The sequence below is a fragment of the Tachyglossus aculeatus genome, chromosome 19 (assembly GCF_015852505.1).
Source record: "Tachyglossus aculeatus isolate mTacAcu1 chromosome 19, mTacAcu1.pri, whole genome shotgun sequence".
In the NCBI taxonomy this organism is placed as follows: Eukaryota; Metazoa; Chordata; class Mammalia; order Monotremata; family Tachyglossidae; genus Tachyglossus; species Tachyglossus aculeatus.
The window spans coordinates 36,727,470-36,755,290 of record NC_052084.1 but is presented as its reverse complement, the minus strand read 5'-3'; the positions used below and the strand labels follow the sequence as shown (position 1 = coordinate 36,755,290).

Sequence of the window (27,821 nt, the reverse complement as noted above, 5' to 3'; positions counted from 1 at the left end):
CTCTTAAAGGCTCCATTAAAAAGGCTGTTAGACTTTACACCATGTTCTCCATGCTTTTCTTCAGGGACTGAATTTTCGTCAAACTGATTTTTGAAAACTGATTTTTGAAAATTTTTGAAAATTTAAGGGCAATTGGTTTTGAGGTAATTTGACTTTATTTGGAATTAGTTAATTTGTGCTCCTTCTCGGCAATGATCATGTACTGTACTTTCCCAAGTACTTAGCACAGTGCTCTGAATTCCTCAGCACTCAATAAATGCCACTGATTGATCTGATCTTTTAGACCCCAATATATCAGTGATACTCATATCCTGTCAATAGAACTGTATCTTGGTTTAGAATTTATAAGTAAATCAATGCTGCTTTTAAGAGGTCCTTGTAAATAAAATTGCGTGGGAGGGGAGGCATGAGTGATGACCTAAATTGACTTTTTCCGTATTTTCACACAACTTTGATGAGGAATAATGAGAGCAAAAGGCACACTTTAATGTGGATGGTTTTAAACTTGATTAAAGAAAAGAAGCAGGACCTAGTAAAGGGAAGGAAAAATTAGATTGAGGTTGGGTGTCATAAAGCCATTCGGTGCCTGGATCTTCTGCTTCATAAAAGGGAGGTAATAATACTTACCATCTACCCACCTTGGAAGAATGTTGGGAAGATTAATGTGGTAATATTTGTGAAGCACATTGAACTGGAAAACACTGAGAGAAAATGTGCTAGATAATGAAAAATGTCATTATTCTGCTTGGATCCTGTTTGAAAAACTGAATGTGATTTAGAGAAATGTTGAGCTATAACAGATCTTAGAGGAAGCAATGCAGAGTTAGACTATTTGCCTAAGATTGGAGTTCCCTGCCTATGTGTGCACATTTTAAGGTCGAGCTGCCGAAAGGCGTAAGAAAACTGAAACTGTATAAGTGAACTGGAAGAGGAGGAAGAAAAATGAGTGGGAAGTTGTATAATGCTCTAAAATAATTCAGCTTGATTGCTGGAACATAGCACAAGAAGTTTCCAAAGTGATTATTCTCCTGTCTTTACTCACTAGTGTAGTGTAAACTAAACCGTAAGCCCCCTGTCATAATCATAATGATAATTGTGGTATTTGTTAAGCGATTACTATGTGTCAAGTACTGTACTAAGCGCTGGAGTAGATGCAAGATAACCAGATCCCACATGGGAAGTTCTGTCCAAGTGGGAGAGAGAACAGGTATTGACTCCCCACTTTGCAGAGGGGGAAACTGAGATCCAGAGAAATTAAAAGTGACTTGCTCAAATCCACATAGCAGGTAAGTGGCAGAGGTGGGATTAGAACCCATGTTTTCTGATTTGCAGGCCTGGGCTCTTTGCACTAGGCCACGCCTGTGGGTAGGAATCATGCATTGAGTACATCATCAATCGTATTGAGCGCTTACTATGTGCAGAGCACTGTACTAAGCGCTTGGGAAGTACAAATTGGCAGCATACAGTGGGAAGAGGAACAGTGCTTAGTGCATACAGATGCTCAAAACTGTCGATCAGTTCATTCTTAAAATAAGACTGTACTCTAATGGAGTGTAAATTTCCATTACCCATAGGTAGAATAACTAAGCAGTGAAGTCTTTTTTTCCTCTTTTTCTAAAGGGGCATGAGTTTGGGCGTGTGTTGAAGGGCCCATCTGTTTAATCAGGCACTTTCCTCATGGGAATTGTTCAGTGGGTAGAGTTCCAGCGGCTTTACAGCTTTGCACGGTGAGGGCACTTTGCAATTGACATTTGTCAGCAGGTTCGGGTCTTTCAGTTTCCTCTTTAGTGTAAATGCAGTCAGTATGATAAAATGAATAAGTCAATAATGAATTACGTGGTGCAATTCCCAATTATTTCTAGTAACGCTTTTCGTATTGCTTTTGGTATTCATACTAGAAAATAGCTTATTTTCATTTTGGAAAATAACTAACTTCTATTATTCTCACAGAAGCCTGCCATCTCGCTCCACTTCTCAGCAAAGATTGAATAGCAGATGGGCCTCCTGAGGTCTCTTATTGCTAAGACTTCATTTCCTCCACAGAGTGTGCTACCAGTTCACTATGGAATGTTATCCTATAACATTAAAACTAAATCACACAGGAGTCAAGATGAATGAAGAGGGAGCATGCACTAGCTTGGCTACTAATCTCTAATTCTTGCTTTTTTTACTGATAGAATTGAGTAATTTGCAATTCCTTCTAAGTAGAAGGGCAGATTAGGCACTGCTAAAATTTTTGAGTTTGTGTGGGAGGGTAATACCTTACTAGGAAGCATAGATCCTCCTTTCCTCTCTTCGATTCTTAGTGACTATCAGTAGCATTGTACTGAGAAGCTTGGGAAAGACAGTCTGAGAACCAGCATGGCCTAGGGGAAAGAGTACAGATCTGGGACTCAGTTGACCTGAGTATTCTATTTATTTTATTTTGTTAGTATGTTTGGTTTTGTTCTCTGTCTCCTCCTTTTAGACTGTGAGCCCACTGTTGGGTAGGGACTGTCTCTATATGTTGCCAACTTGTCCTTCCCAAGTGCTTAGTACTGCTCTGCACACAGTAAGCGCTCAATAAATACGATTGATTGATTAATATGAGTTGAGAAGCAGCGTGGCTCAGTGGAAGGAGCATGGGCTTGGGAGTCGTGGGTTCGAATCCCAGCTCCGCCACTTGTCATCATCATCATCATCATCATCAATCGTATTTATTGAGCGCTTACTATGTGCAGAGCACTGTACTAAGCGCTTGGGAAGTACAAATTGGCAACATATAGAGACAGTCCCTACCCAACAGTGGGCTCACAGTCTAAAAGGGGGAGTCTGCTTTGTGACCTTGGGCAAGTCACGTAACTTCTCTGTGCCTCAGCTCCTTCATCTGTAAAATGGGGATTAGGACTGTGAGCCCCCATGTGGGACAACCCGATTACCTTGTATCTACCCCAGCGCTTAGTAAGCGCTTAACAAATGCCACCATTATTATTATTATTATTAATCCCAGCTTCATTACTTGTCTGCTCTGTCACCTTGAGCAAGTCACTTAACTTCTCTAGGCCTCATTTACCTTATCTCTGAAAAGGGGGTTAAGACTGAACTCCACCTCTTAGTTTTTAGTTTTTTTCTACCCCAGTGCTTAGTACAGTGCCTGGCACATAGTAAAAAACTTAACAAATACCAAAAAAAATCCCTGTTCCAAAGTCTACTTGCTCATTTTACCAACTTGTAATCTCTCTGAGGGCAGCTGACATCTTGCTACTACTGTATCCTCCCCAAGTAGTTAGTATGAGGCTTGGTATTCCTGAGAAGTGTCATAAAAGTCATCAGTTAATTGATCGATGCTTCAGAATGAAATTCTACTCAGTCCATTTTTTGGCAGCAAAGGATATCCTAATCATAACTCATATAAATTGTGTTGCCTACCAACCCTCATATTCCCTCTGGATATGGTGGGAGTGCCAAGGATTATCCAAGAGATGATTCGTGTGAGTTAGTAGTGTTGGCTGTTTGGAAAGGTGTTGTTTTTCCCCTCAAAACATCATTGTGCCCCTGTTCAAATTTTCAAGTGCTTCTCAGCCATTTTTACTAACAGGGAAATTCACCAAGAGCTTGTGTGTGCTGAAAAAATCCAAGTGGGATCCAAGTCTTTGCCATTTTTGCACATCAAAATCAATCAATCGTATTTACTGAGTGTTTACTGTATGCAGTGCACTCTGCTAAGCACTTGGGAGAGTTCAGTAAAACAGAGTTGGTAGGCCTGTTCCCTGCCCAAAAGGAGCTTAAAGTCAAGAGTGGAAGACCGATGTTAATACAAATAACCTCAAAAGACTTTTCCTTGTTGTGTGGTCATGTTTAATGTTTGTAGCACCTGGGGTTGTTTTCTCTTTTGCCTTCTTGTCTCTCCTTTCTGTTGTGGGTAGAAGTACTAATAGAACAAGACTACATGTTTAATGTGTGGCAGGGAAACATTACTGCAGTGATCTTAAGCTAGCATTCAATCAGTCATATTTGTTGAACACTTACTGTGTGCAAAGCACTGTATTAAGCGCTTGGGAAAGTACGATACAACAATAAACATATTCCCTGCCCAGAAGGAGCTTGTAGTCTAGAGTATATGTGATATATTTAAACTTATATATTAGTTTACTCTTTAACGTACACCATTATTGTCTAAATTGAATGCCTGGGATGTGATAGGCTGTATTAGGTACCACTGTGTTATAGTCCATATTCATTTGTCAAGTTTTTTATGAATTAAATAATAATAATGACTTATGTACCATCCTCCCTCCACCCCATGTACACACACTCTTTCTCTCTATCTGTGTGTGTGTCACACACACACACACACACACCCCACCCCACCCCATCTGTAATCATATTTTTCTCTCATATCACCCCATGAATTAAAGAGAGGTAGGTTAGACTCAATTCATTAAAGAATTTGCTCAACATCATGGTTTAGGTGGTACCAGAGCCAGGGATGGGACCGAGGTCTTTCTCTAAGATGCATTTATTTTTATTCTTTACAATATATGGTTCAGGATGCCTCATGTTGGGCCAGGTGTGTAATTTAAAGCACATATAAATAGTGTGTCGAGGCTACATATCAGAATGTACCTGGTGCCACTTATATCTTTGATTTACTCTTTATTTGTTCACTTCAGTGCTAAGATTTGGGGACTCTGCTTCAGAGAATCGGACAATATCTCAGTCTCCAGGAGGTTGAGAAAATGGGGAAACTTTTAAAGCAACATATTTTTCTATTTACTTCCTTAATGCCCAGAGCAAATGTGTTTGTATCCAGATCCTGCCCAGACTGACTTGTGACTGCAGAAATAAAAAGAAATGAACGGTTCTGATTGGTCCTGGATGCCATAGAAAATGACGGTAGAATCTGAAGATGTAGATTTATAGTTCACTCCTGATCTCTATATGTGGCTAATGAATGAATGAGGAATAATGAATTCATTCAATCGTATTTATTGAGCACTTACTGTGTGCAGAGCACTGTACTAAGTGCTTGGAAAGTACAGTTCAGGAACAGAGAGACAATCCCTGCCCACAATGGGCTCACATGAATGAACACCATCTTGCCATTATTATTATACTTATTTGCATAAGTGCCCCACTTTTTGGCTACTTTTCACACAATAAAAAAGGGTTGGGACTGTTCTCAAGTTATAAAAATGAAGTCTAGCAATAAAGGAAGAAAGGGGGGAAAAAGAGAAGGAAGAAAGGATGAGGAAAGATGGGGAGGAAGAAGCATAGAGCCCTCACAGAGGCTTCTCTTAATTTAATTCACTCGGCTGGGTGCAGAAGGCACTCACTGAATTTGGTGGCTATTGGCTGTCTTAAGGATTTAACTTTCCATCTTCTGCTGTGTTTTTGTTCTCACCCCTTTGGGCCTCCTCTTCCTTCAGCTATCACTGTTTACAATTATGTGATACAAAAAGCAGTCTTTGATTTCCTCTTTTAAAATTGGGGTGGGGCAATTAAATGCTACATTCATTCAACTCACTAAAATTAGAAAGGAAAGATTTTAATTAGAATGCCCCAGAGCAGATTAGACTGTGGTATAGAAATCAGTAAACATTAAAGAGACGGTAACATTAAAGAGGAGAGTCTCTGCCTTACTTGATATGCTGTGTTATCAGCTTCTCCTCCCAGTCACTCAAGGGGAAAGGAGGCATTATGTCTATCTTTCTCTTGTTCTTTCCACCTTTGAAGAATGTTTTCCGTGGTTTTGCTAGTCCTGTGTCATTTTCTCCTTGGAAATTTCTTATGCTCTCCTGAAAGCATCTCCTTCTCTGTGAATTACTCATAGATAATCCTGTCAAAAGGTCCACTGTGCTGGCATTTCCATTTGTGTTTCAGCTCTGTTAGCCACCCAGTTTTCTTTCCATCTCATGTGCGAGAAGATTTTTTTTTCCTCTTAAGCTTTACGATTGTTTCCTTAGAGAACATGTAGTCCTGTAGTCCTTAAAGCTTATTCTCCTTGAACCGGTTTCTCTTTCTATGAATTAAACAAGTTGAATTCACCCTAATTAAAATGTCAGTCAGTGGTGTTTAGTGAATGTTTACTGTGTGCGGAGCACTGTACTAAGCACTAAGGAGAGTACAGTATAAAAGCTGGTAGAGATGTTCACAAGATTCTTACAATCTGTAGGATTTTTCCTGGATCTTAATTTAAATGGAAAAGAAATATTGTGTGAGTGAGTAGTGCATGTTCTCAGAAGCGGGAGGAGAACCAATCTGTGGGTCCCAGTTGGTGAATCAGTCAATCAGTTCTATTTATTCAGCGCTTACTGTGTTCAGAGCACTGTACTTGCGAGAGAACAATATAACAGAGTTGATAGACACATTTTCTGCCCACAAGGGCAAGGCCTCGTAGAGGAGATGTGCTTTTGATAAGGTTTTGAAAGTGGGGAGTGTGATCATCTGTTGGATATGAAGAGGGAGGGCATTCCAAGCCAGAGGCAGGATGTGGGTGAGATGTCAACAGTGCGATAGACAAGATTAGGTAAAATGAATAGGTTGGCATTAAAAAGTGTGTGGGCTGGGTAAGCGCTTAGTACAGTGCTCTGCACATAGTAAGTGCTCAATAAATACGATTGATTGATTGATTGATTGTGCTAAGGACATAAGGGAGGTAAGATAAGAGGGGGCAAGGTGGTTAAATGCTTTAAAGCCTATGGTGAAAAGGTCAGAACTAAGCACTGGGGAGAGTACAACATAAATGTTAGTAGATATATTCCCTGCCCACAGAAAGCTTTTAGTCTAGAGGAGGATATAGACATTAATATAAATAAGTTTTAGATATGTACATAGGTGCTGTGGCAGGGATGAATAAGGAGTGCAAATCCAAGCACAAGAGACAAACAGAAGGGAGTGGGAGAAGAGGAAATGAGGGCTTAGTCAGGGAAGGCCTCTTGGAGATGTGGTTTTAAAAAGAAGTTTGAAGTTGGGGAGAATAAGGGTCTGTCAGATACTGAGGGAGGGCAAGATAGATGAGACTGAGGTAAAGGGAGTAGGATGGCTTTAGAGGAGTGAGGTTGGCAATATGGTATGTAGTAGGAAATCAGGGAGGTAAGGTAGGAGACGGCAAGATGATTGAGGGCTTTAAAGCCAATGGTAGAGAGTTTGTGTTTGATACGGTGGTGGATGGGCAATGACTGGAGACTTTTGAGGAGAGGAGAAACTTGGACTCAATGCTTTTGTAGAAAAATGATCTGGATAGCAGAGTGCAGTGTGAACTGGAGTGAGGAGACAGAAGAAGCAGTGATGTCAACAAGGAGACTGCAGTAATCAATCAGGATTGGATAAATGCTTGTATTAACTTGGTAGCAGTTTGGATGGTGAAGGAAGAATCCTTTCCATCATTGTCATACATGGTATTTATTGAGTGCCTACTGTGGGCAAAGCACTGTACTAGTGCTAGGGAGAGTACAGTCCAACAGGGTTGGTAGACACATTCCCTGCCCACATTGAATTTAGACTAGTCTCTGAGTAACATATTCTGGAGCCTTTGATGGCTGTGAATGTTGTTAATGCAAACAGAAAACTGCTCAGTTCATCTAGAGATATAAAAAGAAGCAATTATTTAGGGCATGACTTGGTGTTACAGGTTACTTTACCCTTTCTTCTTTCATGTTGATGGCATCCTCTTAGAGGAACTGTGTTTAGTTCCTTAGTTTATTTGGTAGTGTATAATATTGGCAAAATAAATTCATTCCCCAGGAGATTTTTTTCTCAGGCTAACTGGGTATGTTCATTGTGTACTTTAGTCATAGCCGGTAAGATGTAATTAATCTACAGTGATTTGAAAAGCAACAAGGGTGTCCTAGGGCAGGGTAGGCTGTTCACTGCAAGACTAAGAAATACCCCAGATTATTTGCTTAGAATCTGAGATTTACTGCAGAATTGCATGTTATTTCCTTAAGATGAATTGCCCACTGTTCAAAGAGCAACAAGGCAAGTGGATTCAGGAAAGGGTTTGTAACATTTGAAATTTTTAAGGTCCATTTACTGTGACATAGTATACCCCTCGGTAGTTCAAACCAATTGAAGTGGAAAAAGGTTCATATTTAAGCTTTTTGTTTAAGCTGAACAAATAACAAACAGTAAGCAATTTAATTTTTTGTTATTTAACAGCAAATATCATTGGGCTTAGAGAGTTTGCTTCCAATGTTACATACTATAAGATCAGAAAATACATTTGTCTTCACTTAAAGTCTGAGAAATCTTTGGAGGGTGATTTTTAGGAAATCCTGATTAGATACATAAATCCATTTTTGAAGATAAAGAAAGCTTTATCTTCTTCCCCTTTTTTTCTTTCACCCCCACTTTTTTGGGCAGAGGTTTTGGAACCTCCACTATAGGTATCAGCTGTGTTGTCATAATACTTCATTATTCCATTGAGCACCAAGAGTTCTTAACCACTGGAGCTTCATTATGGCCCGAACTATGTTCCATAATATGACTTTGAAGTATATTGAGCCATCTGCTGAATTTTTATGATATTAGAGAAATGACAAATACCCGTCCAGTTCTTTCAGAACCAACAACTCAGTTAACGTCACCAAAATCAATATCTTCCCAATGAGTATATTGAAATACTCTCTGTTGTTCGATTAAAATTGAGAGGAATATATTACTGGCCTTTCCATCTAGGATGCTCTCTGTGAGAATCCATGTGATGAAAGGATCCATTGATTACTGTAGTTCATTCCACTACATAATTTTTAAAAATTGTTTGAAGTAAATAAAAATGATTTTAAATAAGGTGGACAAGGATATTGGCCGTCTTAGTCCTACATTGGGGTGGGGAGTTCCAAAAAGCAGTGGAAGCAGAAGTTGGGGATTGGAGATAAGGCTAATTCTGTTGTATTCTCCCAAGTGCTTAATATAGTGCTTTACATATAGTAATCGCTCAATATATACGATTGATTGATAAGGCTGGAAATATGTGGTGGGGCGAATGAGGAGGGACAGAGAAGAAAGGGGAGAGTATCAGAAGAGAGTAAAGGAGAGGGAGAGGGGGAAGATGGGGGAAAACACACCTGAGGAGTGGGGGTGAGGAAGAACCCAGCCTTCTCTTCTAACAGTGTCTGCTCCACTGAGCCTCCCCAGAGGAAGCGTGATCCCCAATGTTAGTTCTCTAGGGACCAGCACTGTCCTGGGTATTCCATGTATCATAGGTCTGGGAATATGTTCATTAAGTTTGGATGGTCTAGGAAGGGAGGCTGATGTAAGAGAACTGCCAAAATATCAGGATGCTTTGGCACAATCAGGGTCCAACTGTAACCAAGGTCAAAATGTATTCAGCACTGTGGGATAAATATTTGTTGTTCTGACTCCCCAAAACACCTTCCAGAACAGTGGAGGCCAGGACCCTTGAGAAGTTTTGATGTGCGGGGCGCTGCCAAAAAAATCTTCCCAGCCATCTAGGCTAGAGGGAGGAAAGGGGGCATTTCAGTCAGTCAATCAAGCAGTGGTATTTATTAAGTGCTTATTGGGCAGAGCACTGTATAAGCACTTTGGAAAGTAGAGTATAATAGAGTTGGATAGACACGATCCCTGCTCTTCATATGCAGTAGTTCCTACCTTGACCTCAGACAGCAGAGATGCAGTTAGTTGTCCCAGTGTACGAAAGCAACATTATATAGGAGGCTGTTGCCATTGGCTGGGTGGGAGCTGCTATGAAGAAAGTTACTAAATGCAGTCCCAAACTAATTTTTCTAACCCCTGTCCCAGAAAACCTGGAGATGGGTGTCAAGGAAGGCAGTCATCACTATGATCTTTTTGGTTCCACCACTGGAGATGTAATACTGGGTTAAAAGGATGGACTGTTGGTCCAAACCAGTGGGGCATTTCTTAACTATGTCAGTATCCCTCAGATACCATGTGCCCCAGGTTTGTTGATGCATTTTGGGTCATGTTAAAATAATCTTCATGTTCTCGACTTGGGATATGTGATGGGAGTAGTCTAGTATCAAATAAAGCCTCAAATGTTTTCACTGAAATATTTACAGGTGATTATAGCGGTAGGAAACCTGCATTTGTACTTCGCTATGCTTTGATGCTTCAGGATGTTATAGATAAAGTTGCTTGGAGTCAAATGGTTCTGCAGACATTGTCATTCAGTCATGTTTATTGAGCCCTTACTGTGAGCAAAGCATTATAACTAAGCGTTTGGGAGAGCACAGCATAAGCTGACTCCAGCAATGAAACCATTCTTTTCTCATTTTTCAAGTGTGCATCGAGAAGGTGCAATATAAGTGGGATGTTTTTTTTCCTCTACAGTGCGTTTTGCCAGAAGTTGTGAGTTCTCCATTGTTTATTTTCTCCAGTTTATTTCCTCAGGTAGCAACTCAATGAGAGTCATTTTGCAACCGTGAAAACAGTGAAATAGTATTACACCAGCAAGGAAATATGTGAGATTCGGTTCCTCAGAATTATAGCCTTAATATTGAAAAAAGGAAAATACTACAAATCCCCCTTCAGAATCAGAATCTTAAATTAACAGATACTGTACATTAAATAACAAATATTTTAGACTTCATTTCATCTGCACTCATTATTTAGGTGATATTCCTTTCTGTCATCTTTATATTTTCAGCATTTCATAAGCCACTATAATTGTGTTTGGTCCATAATAACAACCACCTGGGCACTAGAAATAATAGAAACTTCCAAATGGGCGATGTTCTACAATACTTCTTTTGCACTCTTTCCATTAGCACCAAGCAGCAACAAAAATATTTGGTTTTTCGGTGGGGACAAAGTCTAATCAGAATGGACAATCAGAAATGTTGCTTGGAATTTACAAATTACTTTAAGAAGTCAACAAGCAGTTGTGCGTTTTTGTGCTTGAAGACTAACATGCCTTGTCTGGTTTCATTTAACCGTTTTCCATCTGAGAAAGTAAAAGATAAACCCTAAGAACCCAGTGGAGAGTTTAGTAATTTAATGTGAACTCAGAGGGGGTTTATATAATACAATTTTATTACATTTTTTTCTCCCATTGCCAGTTAGTAGTTTGTCATAGTGGATATTATTGCTGCCTCCTAGCACAGAGTGCTTAGGGCTTTACCCACACATGAGAAAGAGCAATTTTTGCTGCTGCTGTGCTTCCAATCCACGTGAAAGGCATCACAAAAACCAGCTTACAGTTATCCAGAGGCCACTAGCTAGATTTTAGCCATCTAAACCTCACAGTCCCCCAGGATCCTTGCTTGCCTGATTAAACCAATCCGATTCCTCTCCCTGGGAGATCTGAAGTTCTACAGGACCTTTACAGGACTTGTCCCCACAGCAGTTGACCGTGTTTTTTTTTGTCCTCTGTATGCAGGTTGGGCAGCTTGCTTTTAAAGGAATGAAGAGGCTGAACCGGATCCAGTCAATAGTGTTTGAAACTGCCTACAACACGAATGAGAATATGCTGATTTGTGCCCCCACCGGAGCAGGCAAGACCAACATTGCCATGCTGACCGTTCTGCACGAAATCCGCCAACATGTGCAACAAGGCGTCATCAGAAAGGACGAGTTTAAGGTAGGAATTTCATGGCCCAAAAATGGCTTTGTCAGTTACAAGACAAAACCCATTAGGCCATTACACCCAGACTAGGAAATCAAGAAGTTTTCAAGGGTATTATACTTCTTGAAGTCACATAAAGACCGCTGCATGATTTAGTTCATTACTGTTAAAGCTATCCTTATTTGTGTTCTGAAAATCGTATTACCCCTGTGAAAAGCTATGAAAATACATTTAGCTTTGATGCAGAACCAATTTTCAAAGTGATGAGGCTGTATAAACAAAATCCATTGTCCTCTAAACAGCTGCACACTCACTCAACAAAGATAACTACTTTTCATATATCACTATTAAGATTTTTCACTCTGAGTGCCTCGAATCTTATTTCACAATAAATTGTGATTTGTTGTAGTTGCCGAGGAACAAATGACAATGTGGGTTTCACACATTTATCAAACTGGTGTCCTTTTGGTACAGATTGTGTATGTTGCACCGATGAAGGCCTTGGCAGCTGAAATGACAAATTACTTTCGCAAGCGTCTGGAGCCTCTGGGCATCACTGTAAAAGAGCTGACTGGTGATATGCAGTTGTCCAAAGGTGAAATTTTACGGACACAGGTAGGAGTTTAAAAGTGCTATTACCATTCATGATTGTGTCTGTAGAAGGCCAAACGAATGGCTTCTCAATTTGTTGGGTAATGAGATTTATTTAGGGGAAAAAAAAGTCATCAAATTGGGGATAACTACAAGATACATAAGGACATGTAAATGTTTTAATCTTCTATTAACTTTGGGGTTTTTTGCTCTTCCTCCATTTGATGCCAGCCACTTCCCATCCTTAGTTCTTTGGTTTCTTCATGGACCCTAGGATCTTCTGCATAAATCCTTAATGTTATTTTTGGCTCTCTGAAATTTGACAATCCTTGGATGATTTTGCAGTTACTCGGCTCTGATCCCTTTTCAGTCTTTCCATAGTTCTAATAATTAAAAAAACACCCTCATCGATATATGGGCACCTGTAATACAGGTACCTGTTTTAAGAAATGGTTGATGAAAGTGTAAGAAGAGGTCATTTAACTTCATGGTGTTGGGAAGAGGACAATATATTAGGTGTCAGTGGCCATAGTTCACTACTGTGAAAGCAAGTGGGAACATGGGGCAGAGTATTATGGAATGGTAGGATAAGGAGGAGACAGCAAAGGGAAAGTAGAGGGAGTGAAGGAGCTAAAGGAAGAGGAGAGGAGCAAGAAGAGAAGATGGGGAAAAGAGAGAGTAGATGTTGAAGGGGGAAGATGAAATAGGGGAGGAGAGGAAAAGGGGAAGAAAGGGAAAGCTGCTACAGGGAAGGGAGAAGAATGGAAGAGGGGGTACTTGCCCTCCCTCTTCTTCCTTAAATGTTGCATAGCTGCATCGTCAGACAAGAGGTAGCGTTCCTGGTCCCAGCCTAGGCTAAAACCAGCCAAATAATGGTCAGTGGGCCTCGGTTGGTCATAGCAGGTCAGAAACCCTGCCTTCGACTGGGCATAGACTTTGCCCTCTGCTGGGACCTGGGGTCTGGAGATGTCTGGCTTGTTCTCCCTGGGTTCTAGGCCTTAGGTCAACAGGGAAGGGGGGGTGTCTCTGTCCAAACTTCAGAATTTAGTAATCTCAGTCATATTTATTGAGCGCTTATTGTGTTACTGTATTAAGTGTTTGGGAGAGGACAGTGTAACAGAGTTGACAGGTTACAATCAATCAATCAATGGAGAAGTAGTCTCTCCACTTTTGGCCCCTTTTCCGTTTGGTATCTCTCTCCTCCCCGTGTTCTCTCTGTGATATTGTGGAACTGACTCCATGCTAAGGCAACTTGGAAAATCAGAGTTGTATAACTTTGTACATTCATGTTGGTCTCTATCAATTTAAACAAATTCTCAAGAGAACTCATAGTGACTAAATATTTTGAAGAAGTATATTTATAGCTTATACCTTCTGAGCCTTAGGTGCAATTTTATTCAGTTTCTGGGCTCTTAAATATTTTTGTTCATGAATATTGGATGACAGCAACCCCAAGAGTCATTTTGTTTGGCTGTGGTGAGGTCATGACCTTTTCACAAGTAATCTGTAGCCTCTAAGAGGTGGTTTGGCCTAATGGAGTACATTCACAAGTGGAAGTTAAGAGTTCTAGATGCTAATCCCAGGACCAGTTTGAGCCAGTCATTTAACTTTTGGGGCTTATTCTGTGTACTTCCAGTTCCAGAATAGCAAATGGGGAATGCCATCAACTACTTTCTTCATCAAGACGTTTTGAGGAATCATTTGCTATATTCTTCCTTCAGGATGTAAATTCTTTCCAGGAGTAGAAGTAATAGAATTCATTGAGTGCCTGCTGAATGCAAGGCACTGTGCTAAGGGCTTTGAAAGTCAAGAGAAGCTCAAGACATGATCCCTTCCAAAAAGGGGCTTATACGGTAATGGAACTTTCAAAGATTTAATTGAGGGTCATGGTTTCAAAACTTTGATTCCAGGGACAACATCGTTTTGATGAACATATCCAACTTCTGGACAAAAGTATTGTAAATCCCCCCTGCCCCCCCCAGTTAAGATAAGGTTTCCTCCAAGCAAGCCCACATAGGTAACTTCAATCCCACTGAAAATGTAGGAGAATTAAGTTCAGTTTTATCAATCAACCAGTGATCTTTGTTGAGCACTTACCATATATAGTACATTCTTAAGCATTTGGGAGAATATAATACAATGGAGTTGGTAGACACAATCCCTGCTTTCAGAAAGTTTACAGTCTAGCAGGGGAGACAGACACTGAAATAAATTATAGAGGAGGGAAAGGAGAGTATAAGGATATGTATATATGTTTTCTGGTTGGAGGTGGGGTGAACATCAGATGCTCTGTTCAGATGAAAGGTGCCATGGAAATGCTGTGGCATGTGTTAATTGCCTGAAATTTAAGCTTTACTTTTTTGTATATTCAAATTGCTAGACCTGCCAAGTAAAATCATTTGTCTTTAGTTGATAGTAGTACTGAATTGGCAAGGTGTGAGATGGCTTTCATACTGGATGCACTCTAGAATAGAATGTGTTTTATGGCACTTGGGACTAACAGTTTGAGTTGGAACTTAAAGCACTTAGTACAAGTGTGCCTAGCCCCTTTTCCATGTTAGCAGGTAACCCTCTCTCCCCTATTGTGCCATAAATGGGAGGTAGTCTTCCTATTAACAAGAAACTCAGTTTTAACCCCTAAATAGGTGATCCGTGATATAAAGCAAGCTGTGAGTAGTCAGACCTACTGATAATTTATTCATCTTGTAGTCTCAGATGAAAAAGATAATCATTTTTTCCTTCCTCGAAATGTTTCATTTTAAAAATTCATTTTTAAGCATACCAAAATGCTCATGGGTTTAGCTTAGCAACCTTAATTGCAAAATCATCTTAGTGTGGCTGAAGTTTAATACGACTTTGTGGATTAGGAAAAAAATGCCTGTGAGAATGAAAAATTTAGTCATTCTACTAATACGTTTTCTCAGATTGCTCATCTATGGTCTCCTCCGTTTTTTGTGTAACTGAGATGGCTGACTAAAATGAAGACTTTTGTCCTAAGAGATGGCTACTTTGCGAGCCGGAAACCTGTCCATAAAGTAATATTGGAGGATGGGAGAATCGTAATTAAATAGCCACTTTAATTTTTTCACCCAAGACAAGAGGTTTTGGACCTTTTGTCCGTGGTTTTAAGGTGTCTCTTTAAAGAATCATCATCACAGCCTTCATTTCACTTGGGGAAATGCTCACTAGAGATGGAGAGAGACAGAGCTGGGTTATGTGAGCAGCTTGATGCTGCTGCAACCATGGCCCACATTACTCTCCAGGGGTTTTGGGATCCAGGCAGAAGCAGGAAGGAACTCCACGTTAGCCAACAGGAGTGGCCACAGCAGGAACCATTTATCTTCCATCCTGTTCTGGCAGCAGCTCTTCTACTTTTTTTTTCCATTGTATTTTCCTAATGCCTAGTACAGAGCATTGCACTCAGTAGCTACCCTCTGTACTGCTGCTTCTTGCAAAGCTCCTTAGAAAGGGACCCAAAAGAAGCAGCCCAGCAGCAAGAATTGTTGCTACTGCTGTTGCTTCTGCCACAGCATTAACCAACTCACCACCCCCTGCCTCCCCACCCAAGTCACCACATCCATCACACAGATTCAAGATCTTTGAGGGAAAGGGCCAGGTCTGTTACTTCTCTTGAGTGATCCCAAGCAGTTCTCAGCGTGTTCTGCACACAGTGGTTGCTCACTGAGGTGTTCTGCGTACTGTGTGGATTCCCAATTAAGTGCTCTGTAAATACTGCTGGTGCTGAATGGAATAGTGCCTGTTGCTGATGGATTACTTCTCTCTCTTGGGACTTGGGGAAAATTTAATAGTATTTACCTGCATATTTTCATGATTAGCATCATTTATGGATCCCTTAGCATTCATGCTGAAGACAAAGACTTTCTCAAGATGGAAGAGTTGCAGTTGAGTAAGATTTGCAGAGGGATGTCAGCAGCAGGGAATATTTGTCATGCTTCTATTGCACTCTCATAGGTGCTTAATACAGCATCTAGCCCTCATAGATACACCATAACTACCATTCATTTAATTGATTCGAACTTAGGTTTGGGGGCAGGGGGCATCTTTCATTTCTGGGCACTTTTCATTTGTTTTATCTTGCAGTACCTGTTTTGTAATGCCCTTCAGCTGGGTCAGAGGAGGCACAGAAACTCTAATGCATAGATGGGGAATGCAGGGAAACTAAAAGCGTTTGTTAAAAACTGAAGCATAGAAGTGTCATTCAGATTTCTGAAAAAAAAGTAGAATCATTGATATTATTATTCACTGTGTGCAGAGCACTATACTAAGCGCTTGGTAGGGTACAGTACAAAAGAGTAGGTATAAGACAAATCTGTCCCCAAAAGAAGCTTACAGACCAGAGTAGAAGAGAAATACTTTGCTAAATATGTGCCTACACTTAAAAATAAGTTTGGTGGGGGTTTTTTTGAGGATTATCTGTCAAATAGTACAGCATGCTGAATTTATAGTTGCCAAAAGATTGTGATAATACTCTTGGATACCTCGCACATCTTCTGTCCTTTGTCCTTCAAGGCATTTCATATTTCTTCAGTATTTCAGGTTCTTTGGAGGGCATGACATCTTGGCAGGAAATGTCTGTTAGGCCATTTCAAGAAACTTTATAATAGGTGGCATTAAAACTGCTTAAGGGGGCTCTATTTTGGGGGATTTCACGGAGAGTTTCCAAAGGCTCATCTTTGAGTCATTAAGCCATGGCAATGTCTGGCTGTCATACCTCTGATTTACCAGGAGTTAAAATAAAGTTGATATATCCACTTGGAACAATAATTTTAGCATTTAATATTTATACCATATGAAAAAATGCTAAATACTCTGAAGAACCATTTATCATTTTGGACACAGGCAGGCTATTGATTCTTTTTGGAAATGGTTGAAATTTATTCAGCCATTTTAGATAGAAAAATATGTCCATGAAATCTAGTCACTGATGATGTGAGAGACCTTTTATATAAACCCTTCCAAATAATTGTTTTTATAGGTAATTTTTTGTATAAATACATTTCAGGACAGAGGATGCCCAGTAACACACAAAGACCTAGAAATGTAAAGAGTTAGACAAACGCTTCAGGTGAAATGGACTTGGGCATGTGATGAAATATAATGTAAATAGAAGCAGCATGACCTAGTGGATAGATCACAGACCTGGAATCAGAAGGACCAGGGTTCTAATCCCGGCTCCACCACTTGTCTACTGTGTGACCTTGGGCAAATTGCTTAACTCCTCTGTGCTTCAGTTACCTCATCTGTAAAATGGGGACTAAAACTGTGAGCCCGATGTGGGACAGGGACTGTGTCCAACCTGATAAAGCTGTATCTACCTAAGCCCTTAATACAGTGCCAGGCACATCATCAATCATCAATCGTATTTATTGAGCGCTTTCTGTGTGCAGAGCACTGTACTAAGCGCTTGGGAAGTACAAATTGGCAACGTATAGAGACAGTCCCTACCCAACAGTGGGCTCACAGTCTAAAAGGGGGAGACAGAGAACAAAACCAAACATACTAACAAAATAAAATAAATAGAATAGATATGTACAAGTAAAATAAATAAATAGGGTAATAAATATGTACAAACATATATACATATATACAGGTGCTGTGGGGAAGGGAAGGAGGTAAGTTGGAGGGGATGGAGAGGGGGACGAGGAGGAGAGGAAGGAAGGGGCTCAGTCTGGGAAGGCCTCCCGGAGAAGGTGAGCTCTCAGTAGGGCCTTGAAGGGATATAGTAAGTGATTAATAAATCACATAGTAAGTGATTAATAAAATACCATTAAAAAAAACTCACATAGTAACACAGGCACACACACACTCACACAAATGCAGCCATAGGCAGAAGATGTGAATGCAGCAGCAGACATAGCTTGGAGGGAGAAAGGGAAAAGAGAAACGCAAGTATAGTTGTAAGTGAGAGTTATGGTATGTATTAAGTATTTACTATGTGCTAATTACTGTGCTTAGAGCCAGGCTAGACCCGGCACAGTCCCTGTCCCCCATGGGGCTCACAGGTTAGGTTGCGGTAGAACGGTAAGGGCAGTGGTGACAATGGATTGTAACAGAAACAAGCTAAAGAGTCACTAAGCCTGTATGAGATTGGCAGTATTAACCAGAAAAGGAAAAGAATGCATTTCACAGGTGGGAGCCTTCAGAGTGCTCCAGAAAGTTGTTTGCATTTGCAAACCATCACAACCTTCCCAGGGTTCCAAAAGTTATATAAAAAAAAAATCTTCCAGCAGAAGTGACCTGGCTAGGGAAGTCTCAGAAAGTACACAAAAGGAGCTGGTATGAAGGGACTAAAGCGAGTCAAAGAGGCAAGTTTGTAGTGAGTTCTAGACTGTGAGCTCTTTGTGGGCAGGGAACCTAGCAACTAATATTGTATGTAAACTCCCAACCGCTTAGTACAGTGTTCTGCATATAGTAAGTGCTCAATAAATACCACTGATTTTATGTGTCAGGGACAGGGGTGAGGTTGCATGTAGGGAATGTAAGAAATAGGATGTGGGGAACTTGGAAGGAGGTACAGAGAGAGAGAGTAGGGGGAAGCAGATCTCTGCACACAGTAATCGCTCAATAAATATGAGTGAATGAGTGGAGCACTCATTTCTGCTTTGCATCTCCGTTGTGGCTTGTGGGTCAAAGCAAAGATGTGTGTGACGCTCTTCGGTCTTAGTTGCTCTTTTGGTGTCGTTCCTTTGGGAGGTAGAGCTGAGGCTGTGTCAGTGATGGCATAAGGAGCAGCTGAGGCAGAGAAAGGAACTCAAAACCCAGGGAGCACTTGAACCTGCAGGCCTGCACCTCGGGAGGTAGGTCTGCGCAGTCAGTGAGAGGACACTCCCCTGATCACAGTTTTCAATCCTCCCAAAAAATCATTGCCTGGAAGCCATATGTTAGGAGGATTTGCATTTTTAGCTCCATCGCTTTCTATGAAAGCTTTGAGAAAAGACAGAAGTAAGGTGTTGCACTGTCATGCCAAAATAACACGACTTTAGATATTAAAACAGAAAATATATTTATAAAAATAGACATCCTGGGGCAGAATAAATTTTCCATGCATCCTCGAGAGCAAATCAAAGTGTAAATGTCGGCGTCAAGGGTAGAGGTTGTCTGAGCCAGAGGGGTATGCTTACAGAAGTACTTAGGTAGAGGGAAATAGCTTTATGGACTGAATAGAATCTGACAACAGCAAGATTTCAGTTGATTAAGTACTGGTGATGGCAAAGCAGCAGTAAGAAGTATGGTAGAGACTGTGTTAAAAGTGTCAGCTGAAAGGGTGAGTAATGTCGAAGATGGCAAGTGGCTTTAGGTCCTTTCAGTAATATAGATGACCACTGTGATGGATCTTGTCAGCTGATAGACTGCAGTATTGAATCGTGAAGACTTTACTCCCCTCTGAAATCTAGCTCTAATAAAATACAATATTGCTTTCATCTCCTAAAGTTAAAAGTGCATCTACCCAATAAAAATAATCAGCATCGAAACTACCAAAGTAAAAGTTGCTTTAGCAGTGTTTATTTCACTCCCCTTGTGTGCTGTGCCCAATTATAGAGATTTAAAAATTGGTGGAAGATCAATTATTTCAGCCAGTCTCTACTTCTTTGCAAACATGAAGTGGTGTCTCTGCCTTCGTGAGGAGTATTTTTTCTCCCGCTACGTGATGCACCCATTTTCAAACTCTTTGAATTTGAGTATGCAAATTCCTGGGTTTTGGCAAAGCCAGGTTTTGCAAGCATTCAAACTCCTGTCGGAAGCAGAACTAAGGTCATGGGATTGAAGTAGGAAACTTATTTTTGTATCATTTCCCCAAATCCTCTGAGGCTAAGACTAATCAGCAAGCCAGGAAGAATCTCTAAATTCAGGAGAGGGAGCTCTTGCTTTTTCTCTCCTTGCCTGATGAGATATTCTCCGGTAGCCTTGACAGAAATCCTTCTCCACATGCTGCTTTGTAAACATTCGTTCTAAGGGCTTTATCTCTGCATCTCAGGAAGTTTATATTTGTAGTATATAGTAGTTGTATTTATAGTGGTTGTATATTTGGTATTCTGTAAGCATTTGGATTCGATTTTGCTTCCCCAATTTTTCGATCTCTGTGCTTTAAATTAAAGCTGTAGGGCAGCATTCAGAGCATTTGGCAAATGTCTAGAAATATTGTGACTCTTTCCATGTTTCCTCCTAGACTGGTAGCTCCTTCTAGACTGTAAGCTCCTTGTGGGCAGAGAAGCAGCATGACCTAGTGGATAGAGCATGGGCCTGGGTTCTAATCCCAGCTCTGCCACTTGTCTTCTGTGTGACCTTGGCCAAGTCACTTCACTTCTCTGTGCCTCAGTTACCTCATCTGTAAAATAGAGATTGATTGTGGGACAGGGACTGTGTCCAACCCAATTTGCTTGTATCTACCCCAATCCTCAGTACAGTGCCTGTCACATAGTAAATGCTAACAAGTACCACCATTATTATTATTACTACTTTCATTAGTATTATCTGTTGAATTGCATTCTCCCAAGTGCTTAGTACAGTGCTAAGCACCCAATAAGTGATCAGTAACTACCATTGATTGATTAATTAATTCTCTCCCACAAACCCTTATTGTTCTGCTTCCCTCAAATGCCTCCAGGATAGGTATTACAGTTTTGTCAAGATGTCACCTGATCTGACCTATCTTAATGAGCTCAGAGTCTAAGATTACTGACCTGGGGAGTCTGAAGGTCTGATTATTTTAATAATGTGGGACACAAATTAACTTTTAAATTCCACCTCCATCCCAAAATTTGACATCCAGGGACTCATTTGAAAGGACTTTAAGATTGGTAATCCGTTTTCTAAAGACTTCCATCTCCCCTCTGCCCTCTGAGTGCGGGAGTGGGTTGGAGACATGGAGTAGAAGGAGACAGGAGGCCAGACTGTAGATATTAGATATTAGATCCCAAAGAAAGATTGAGGTACTTAAGTTTTTATTATGTCTTGAGTGATGGGATGGATACAAGACAGCGAGGTCAGGCACAGGCCCAATCTCATATGGGGCTCAAGAGAAGCATTGTGGCTTAGTAGAAAGAGCACAGACCTGGGTTCTAATCCTGTCTCCACCGCTTGTTCATTCATTCATTGTCATATTTACTGAGCGCTTATTGTGTTCAGAGCACTGTACTAGCGCTTGGAAAGTACAATTTAGCAACAGAGACAATCCCTACCCAATAATGGGCTCACAGTCTAGAAGGGGGGAGAAAGACAACAAAACAAGTAGACAGGCATCAATAGCATCAATATATGTAAATAGAATTATAGGTATGTACACGTCATTAATAAAATAAATAGAATAATAAAGTAATGAATAGCTACATATTCATTCAATAAATACGATTGAATGAATGAATATATACACAAGTGCTGTGGGGTGGGGATGGGGGTGGAGCAGAGGGAGGGAGTAGGGGCTATGGGAAGGAGAGGAGGAGCAGAGGAAAAGGGGGATTCAGTCTAGGAAGGCCTCTTGGAGGAAGTGAGCTTTCAGTAGGGCTTTGAAGGAGGGAACTCCATCACTTATCTGTTGTGTGACCTTGGACAAGTCACTTAACTTCTCTTAGAGCTGTAAAAGGGAGATTAAGACTATCCCCACGTAGAACAGGCATTGTTTCCAACCTGATTAGCTTGCATCTGACCCAGCACTTACTAGAGTGCTTAGCACATAATAAGTGCCTAACAAGTGCTATAAAAAGTCACCAGTCTCAGTTTCCTCCTCCTCATCATCAATCGTATTTATTGAGCACTTACTATGTGCAGAGCACTGTACTAAGCGCTTGGGAAGTCCAAATTGGCAACATATAGAGACAGTCCCTACCCAACAGTGGGCTCACAGTCTAAAAGGGGGAGACAGAGAACAAAACCAAACATACTAACAAAATAAAATAAATAGAATAGATATGTACAAGTAAAATAAATAAATAAATAGAGTAATAAATATGTACAAACATATATACAGGTGCTCATCTGTAAGATGTTGTCAAACCTGTCCTCTCTCTGAACCTCGGCCCTCTCCAAACCCCGAGAGACATACGATAAAGTAGCAAATAGCACCACGGCAGCCTGAAAGTAACGTCCTTCTGGGTGCCCTAGTCGAGAAAATCTCTGCACAAAGTGCAGCTGGGCTTTTTCCAGTGGAGTGTTAGGTGTGACCCCCAGTTCTCCCCATCCAGCAGAATGTAGCTCCAGGTTTCACCTGGGTGGGCTGGGTTGGCTATTTTTAGGCTCCAAAGATAGCAGAGGAATATTAACTCACAAGGCTGCTCCAAATTAATTTTCCAAAATAGGTGCTTTTTCCCCATTTATTTTGAACTGTTCTGTGAGTGGATTTGTTTTTATATCTCTGAACTTGAAGCATGTCCATTAATCCTCATCTTTGCATTGCAGTGCAAATCTGAAGAATTAATGTTCAAATATAAGGGAAATTAATTGCAGTGTGGATACATCATTGGTTCAGACTCCGGTTGAATGTATTGCAGAGAGATATTCTCTGTCTTTGCAAATGCATTTTAGTGATGTGGATCAGCCCAACAGTGTCACCTGCAGGAGAATCACCCATGCTCTACATCCTTCAAATAGCCCATTTAAAGGCAGAAATCTATTCTCATTGGAGCAAAGCACCCAAGGGCAAAGCAACAGGCCATTCTTTTTGTCCAGTTAAAATCTGTACAGATTGCATTCAGGCAAAAAATGTTATCTTCGTGTAAGGATTGATTAAAAGCAGAGGACATTCCCTAGACTCACCCAGGAGAGATAGGTACTGTAGTTTCTTCCTACTCTCTCTTTCCCGTAGCTTTCACTTTGTAATTCTCCCCCTGTCCCTCTAGCCAGAACGATTCCGTTGGTTTGTCAGTGTTTCTTCCTTCCTATTTACTTTTCTATTGTCACATTTTCTTCTTCTCTATTCCTGTCCTTCTTGCATCTCTTTCTCTGTTGCCCTCCTGTTTCCCTCCTTTCCTGTTAATGCTTTGCCCCTCTTTGGGAGCAATGTTTATATCAATGCCTTGAAACTTCACCCCTTCCATTCTGTCCTCCTCTCACCCACCCTTCCTGTCATTGTCCCCTTGTGTGTCCTCTCTGGTCTCTCTTTTACTTTCTATCCCCTCTGCACTCATGTGCATGCACCATCTCTTGTTTTGTTGTCTGTCTTCCCTTTCTAGACTGTGAGCCTGTTGTTGGGTAGGGACCGTCTCCATATGTTGCCGACTTGTACTTCCCAAGCGCTTAGTACAGTGCTCTGCACACAGTAAGCGCTCAATAAATATGACTGAGTGAATGAATGAATATAGCTCTTTTCCTCTCCCCGTCCTTCCCTCCCTCATTGCCTTTTTGCTTAAATTAATGTCTCCACACATGATGTCTCTCTTTCTGGTTCTCTCCTTGCTCCTCTCCTCTCTCCTTCCTCTTCATTCATATTAAAGGGAACTTTCTAGCCTTTTGCTTACATTCCTGGTCTTCCAGAGAGTCAGAGTGATCAATCCTTCCCTTCTCTCCTCATGCCTCGCCAAACAATAGCCTCCTGGGCTCTTGGACCAAGTTGCTGCTCTTACTAGCGTTTTAGGCTTCAAGTTGGCATTGGTGGTGATCCAGTTTCCATCCCCCAGACCTGAGAACCATAGAGGTGAGGAAGATAATGAAGCTACACTGACGGATAAAATTATTTCATGGATATTTGGCCATGATTGATATATTCGTCCTTGGTACATAAAGAGGACACCATGAATCACAGTGGTATTTAGTCAGCCCTTACTAGTGCGAAGTACTCTTCTAAGCGCTTGGGATTTGCTAGACATTTTCCCTTCCCCATATAGAGCTTACAGTTTGCAGGAGAGACAAATGAATACAGATAAATGAATTACGGATAGGTACATAAGAGCTGTAGAGCTGAGGATAGGGTGAATATCAGATGCTTAAAGGGTACAGAACTAAGTGGATAGGTGATGCAGAAGGTAGAGGGAATTGGGGAAAATATTCAAGAATGGTGTGCGTTCTCAGCAAAAGCTTCAGATGGAAAGAGACAAGAAGGCAGAAGAGAAAACTGTTAGGTTTTACAAACACCAAAAAGGGGCCACCTTTTTGTGTGCCCAGTATGGCTGGGACTGTAGATATCACACAAGTGTTTTCAGCTACACTTGCACTCCTAGGTGAATTTCACCACTTGTGGTGTCCTCTAGGAATATGAAGAACAATTATATAATATGGGAGTTACGTATGACTGAGAAGACCAAGATAGGAATCACAGCCCTGCCTGCATTATGTACCCACAAGGGCTGTCCCTGGTGGGGGTTGTTGTCTTTTGTTGTTGCTTTTTGTTGTTGTGTTTAAATGCTTTTTAATGGCACTTGTGAAGCACTTACTATATGCCAAGCACAGTACTAAGTACTGGAGTGTGAATAAGATAATCATGTTGGACACAGCCCTTCTCCCACAGGGGGTTCACAGTCTAGGAGGGAGTAGGATTTAGTCCCCATTGTCCAGATGAGGAAAATTAAGTGACTTGCCAAAGGTCACACAGCAGAACGCAGGTCCTCTAATTCCCAGGCCTGTGCTCTTTCTACTAAGCCACACTGCTTGTGTGCATTGTTTTCAATCCCTGCGGTTGTAATTGTAGCATGATTGGATCTCAACTTATCTTTTGGGTAAGAGTGTTTGCTTTTAAATCCCCAAATCAGGTCTGGCAATTGCGGGGAAGAAAATAAAAAAACAGGATGACCCAGAAAGCAAAGGGTCTACTATCCAGAAACCATTGGAGTTTTCTGAGAGGAGTTTGCCTTCACTTCCAAAGTGGAAAATTGCATCCATTCCTGGGGTGGAGATACATTTTTGTACGTGATTACCCAGAGCCAAAAATTTCTCTGTGCTGACAGTCCTGTGCCTTCTTGCTTTGGTCATTAACAGAATAATGCCTGTCTCTGCTTTATCCCAAGACATGTGGAGAGGGTCTTTTGTCTCTAACCAATACCTGTAGTAGAAGAGGCCAGAGGCATAAGGACTTACTTTTGGAATTTGTGATGCCATCCCTTTTCCAAGCAACAGCATTTTAGCAAGGTACACATTTAATTGGGGATCTTGGCTTGGCAAATAGTCGGTTTTGTAATCAGGTTATCAATTTCTATTTGAAGCTCTATTCTCTTTCCAATTGCACATTGATTTGGGCCATTATTCCGTATGGGATCCTATTTCAACCATGGCTTCCAGGGTCTTTGTAGAGCTTCGATTTTCATCTTGGCTGGATTATCTATTCCCCTTATTCCTATTGAATTCCCTGGGAGCTCGGGGTTCATTTGTTTAATATGTTTACTCGATAGCCACACAGGTCTCACAAGTCATGTGAATGTAACAGTAATCCTCCACTCCGATCTCCCATCCTCCTGTCTCTCCCCACTTCAACCCATACTTCACACCGCTGCCTGAATCGTCTTTGTGCAGAAACGCTCTGGGCATGTTACTCCCCTCCTCAAAAATCTCCAGTGGCTACCAATCAACCTACGCATCAGGCAAAAACTCCTCACCCTCGGCTTCAAGGCTGTCCATCACCTCACCCCCTCCTACCTCACCTCCCTTCTGTCCTTCTCCATCCCAGCCTGCACCCTCCGCTCCTCTGCCGCTAATCCCCTCACTGTGCCTTGTTCTCGCTTGTCCCACCGTCGACCCCTGGCCCACATCATCCCCCTGGCCTGGAATGCCTTCCCTCTGCACATCTGCCAAGCTACCTCTCTTCCTCCCTTCAAAGCCCTACTGAGAGCTCACCTCCTCCGGAAGGCCTTCCCAGACTAAGCCCCCTCCTTCCTCTCCCCCTCTTCCCCCTCCCCATCCCCCCTGCCTTACCTCCTTCCCCTCACCACAGCACCTGTATATATGTTTGTACGTATTTATTACTCTATTTTACTTGTACACATTTATTCTATTTATTTTATTTTGTTAATATGTTTTATTTTGTTGTCTCTCCCCCCCCTTCTAGACTGTGAGCCCGCTGTTGGGTAGGAACTGTCTCTGTATGTTGCCAACTTGTACTTCCCAAGCGCTTAGTACAGTGCTCTGCACACAGTAAGCGCTCAATAAATACGATTGAATGAATAATCGGTACTATAAGAACTTGTGAGAAGATAGAGCATAAGTTTATGACCTAGTGCTCATCCCAGATTGCAGTCCCTGAAAAACAATTTCCCCATTTTGTAACTGTCCTTGAAGCCTTTTAGGATCTACCACTACAATGTTAACTTTTTATTCCTTTTCTTCCTCTTTCCTCTTGCTTTGCCTACATCCACACATTATTTCACTTCATTCTCCATGGAATTCTCATTCTCATTCATTTGTTCCCCACACAGGCCTGTCCTCAAAAAAGCTTGTTTTCTGCAACTGCAGTTTGTTGTTGCCATGTGTTTAAAAGACGGAGGGTTAGAAGAGATTTTTATAAATTAGGACAATTTCAACAGTAATAAATTCTAACCCAAGGGAGTCATACAACTAGTTGCATTTTAAGCATCACTCAGCTGCTTCACTTTATAGGTGGTTGGTGCATGGGCTCACAATTAAGTGAGCATTCAAACTTGCTGCCAGATGTACAAACTCCTTGGAGGCCGGGATTATATCTTCTGACTATTGTAGTTTGCTATGGGCTTGGTGCAGTGCTCTTCACAAAGACACTTAATAAATATCTTTGATTAAATGATTGCCACTCTAATCCTTATGAGGAAAAATCCTATTAGTAATGGCAGGTTTTCGTCATTATTAAAAGGATGAAAACACACTTTATTGTTGTTTTTGATTTGAGTGCATAGAGACTTGTTAAATATTTTTATTGTGCATTTACATGTATACTAAGTCATTGTACTGTACATTCGGTATTGCCATAGTGTGTGTTTTCAATGTGCATTTTGTCTAGAATATGATTAGAGAATGCAGGAATATTATTTTGGTGGGTTTAGTGTGCCATGTTACACATTTGTCAATGCGAGGGACAGCAGAACTGGTGAGTACAACAGTGCAAACTTTCTTTAACTGGAATTTTCAGAAAAACACAGCCTTCCCATTCTAGGGGAACTGGGTGGACTTGCAAGATACTAGATGAAAATATTTTCCCCACAACAGAGTTTATCACTGCTGATATTACCCCGAGTAATGGTATTGATTAATGGTGGTTTGATTAAGCACTTAACTATATTCCAAGCAGTCGTATTTACGGAGGGCTTACCATGTGCAGAGAACTTTACTAAGCTTTTGGGTGAGTACAACACAACAGTAAACAGACACATTCCCTGCCCACAGTGAGCTTACAAGCTAAGCGTTGAGGTAGAAACAGTATTTTCAGATGGGATTCAGTTTTTGTCCCCTATGAAGCTCTGTCTGAGAGGAGAACAAGAATTCTTTTTTCCACTTTACAGATGAGAAAACCGAGACCCAGAAAGTCAAAGTGACTTGCCCAAAGTCACTTTGTAGAGCCAACTCTAGAACTTGGGTCTCCTGACTTTGTTTCCACTCTATCCACCAGACCACAGTGTCTTAGACTGCCAACTCCTTGGAGCCAACAACTCTATCTTCCTAGTTCACCTCCCTGTTCCTGTGCCACAGCTACTTAGAGCAGGTATATGACGTAATAAAATAATGTTGGTATTTATTTGTATTGAATTTGCTTTGCACATAGTAAGCGCTTAATAAATGCCATTATTATTATTATCAC

General features: G+C 41.0%; 1 protein-coding gene across 1 annotated transcript in view; it reads left to right on the top strand.

The window, feature by feature from the left end:
• Nucleotides 1-27,821, top strand: part of ASCC3 (activating signal cointegrator 1 complex subunit 3) — a 281,982-nt gene that overhangs the window by 58,431 nt on the left and 195,730 nt on the right. The window contains exons 9-10 of the mRNA XM_038761176.1: nucleotides 11,339-11,539; nucleotides 11,999-12,139. Of these exons, the coding sequence (XP_038617104.1) occupies nucleotides 11,339-11,539; nucleotides 11,999-12,139 (342 nt within the window). The remainder of the gene's footprint in view (nucleotides 1-11,338; nucleotides 11,540-11,998; nucleotides 12,140-27,821) is intronic.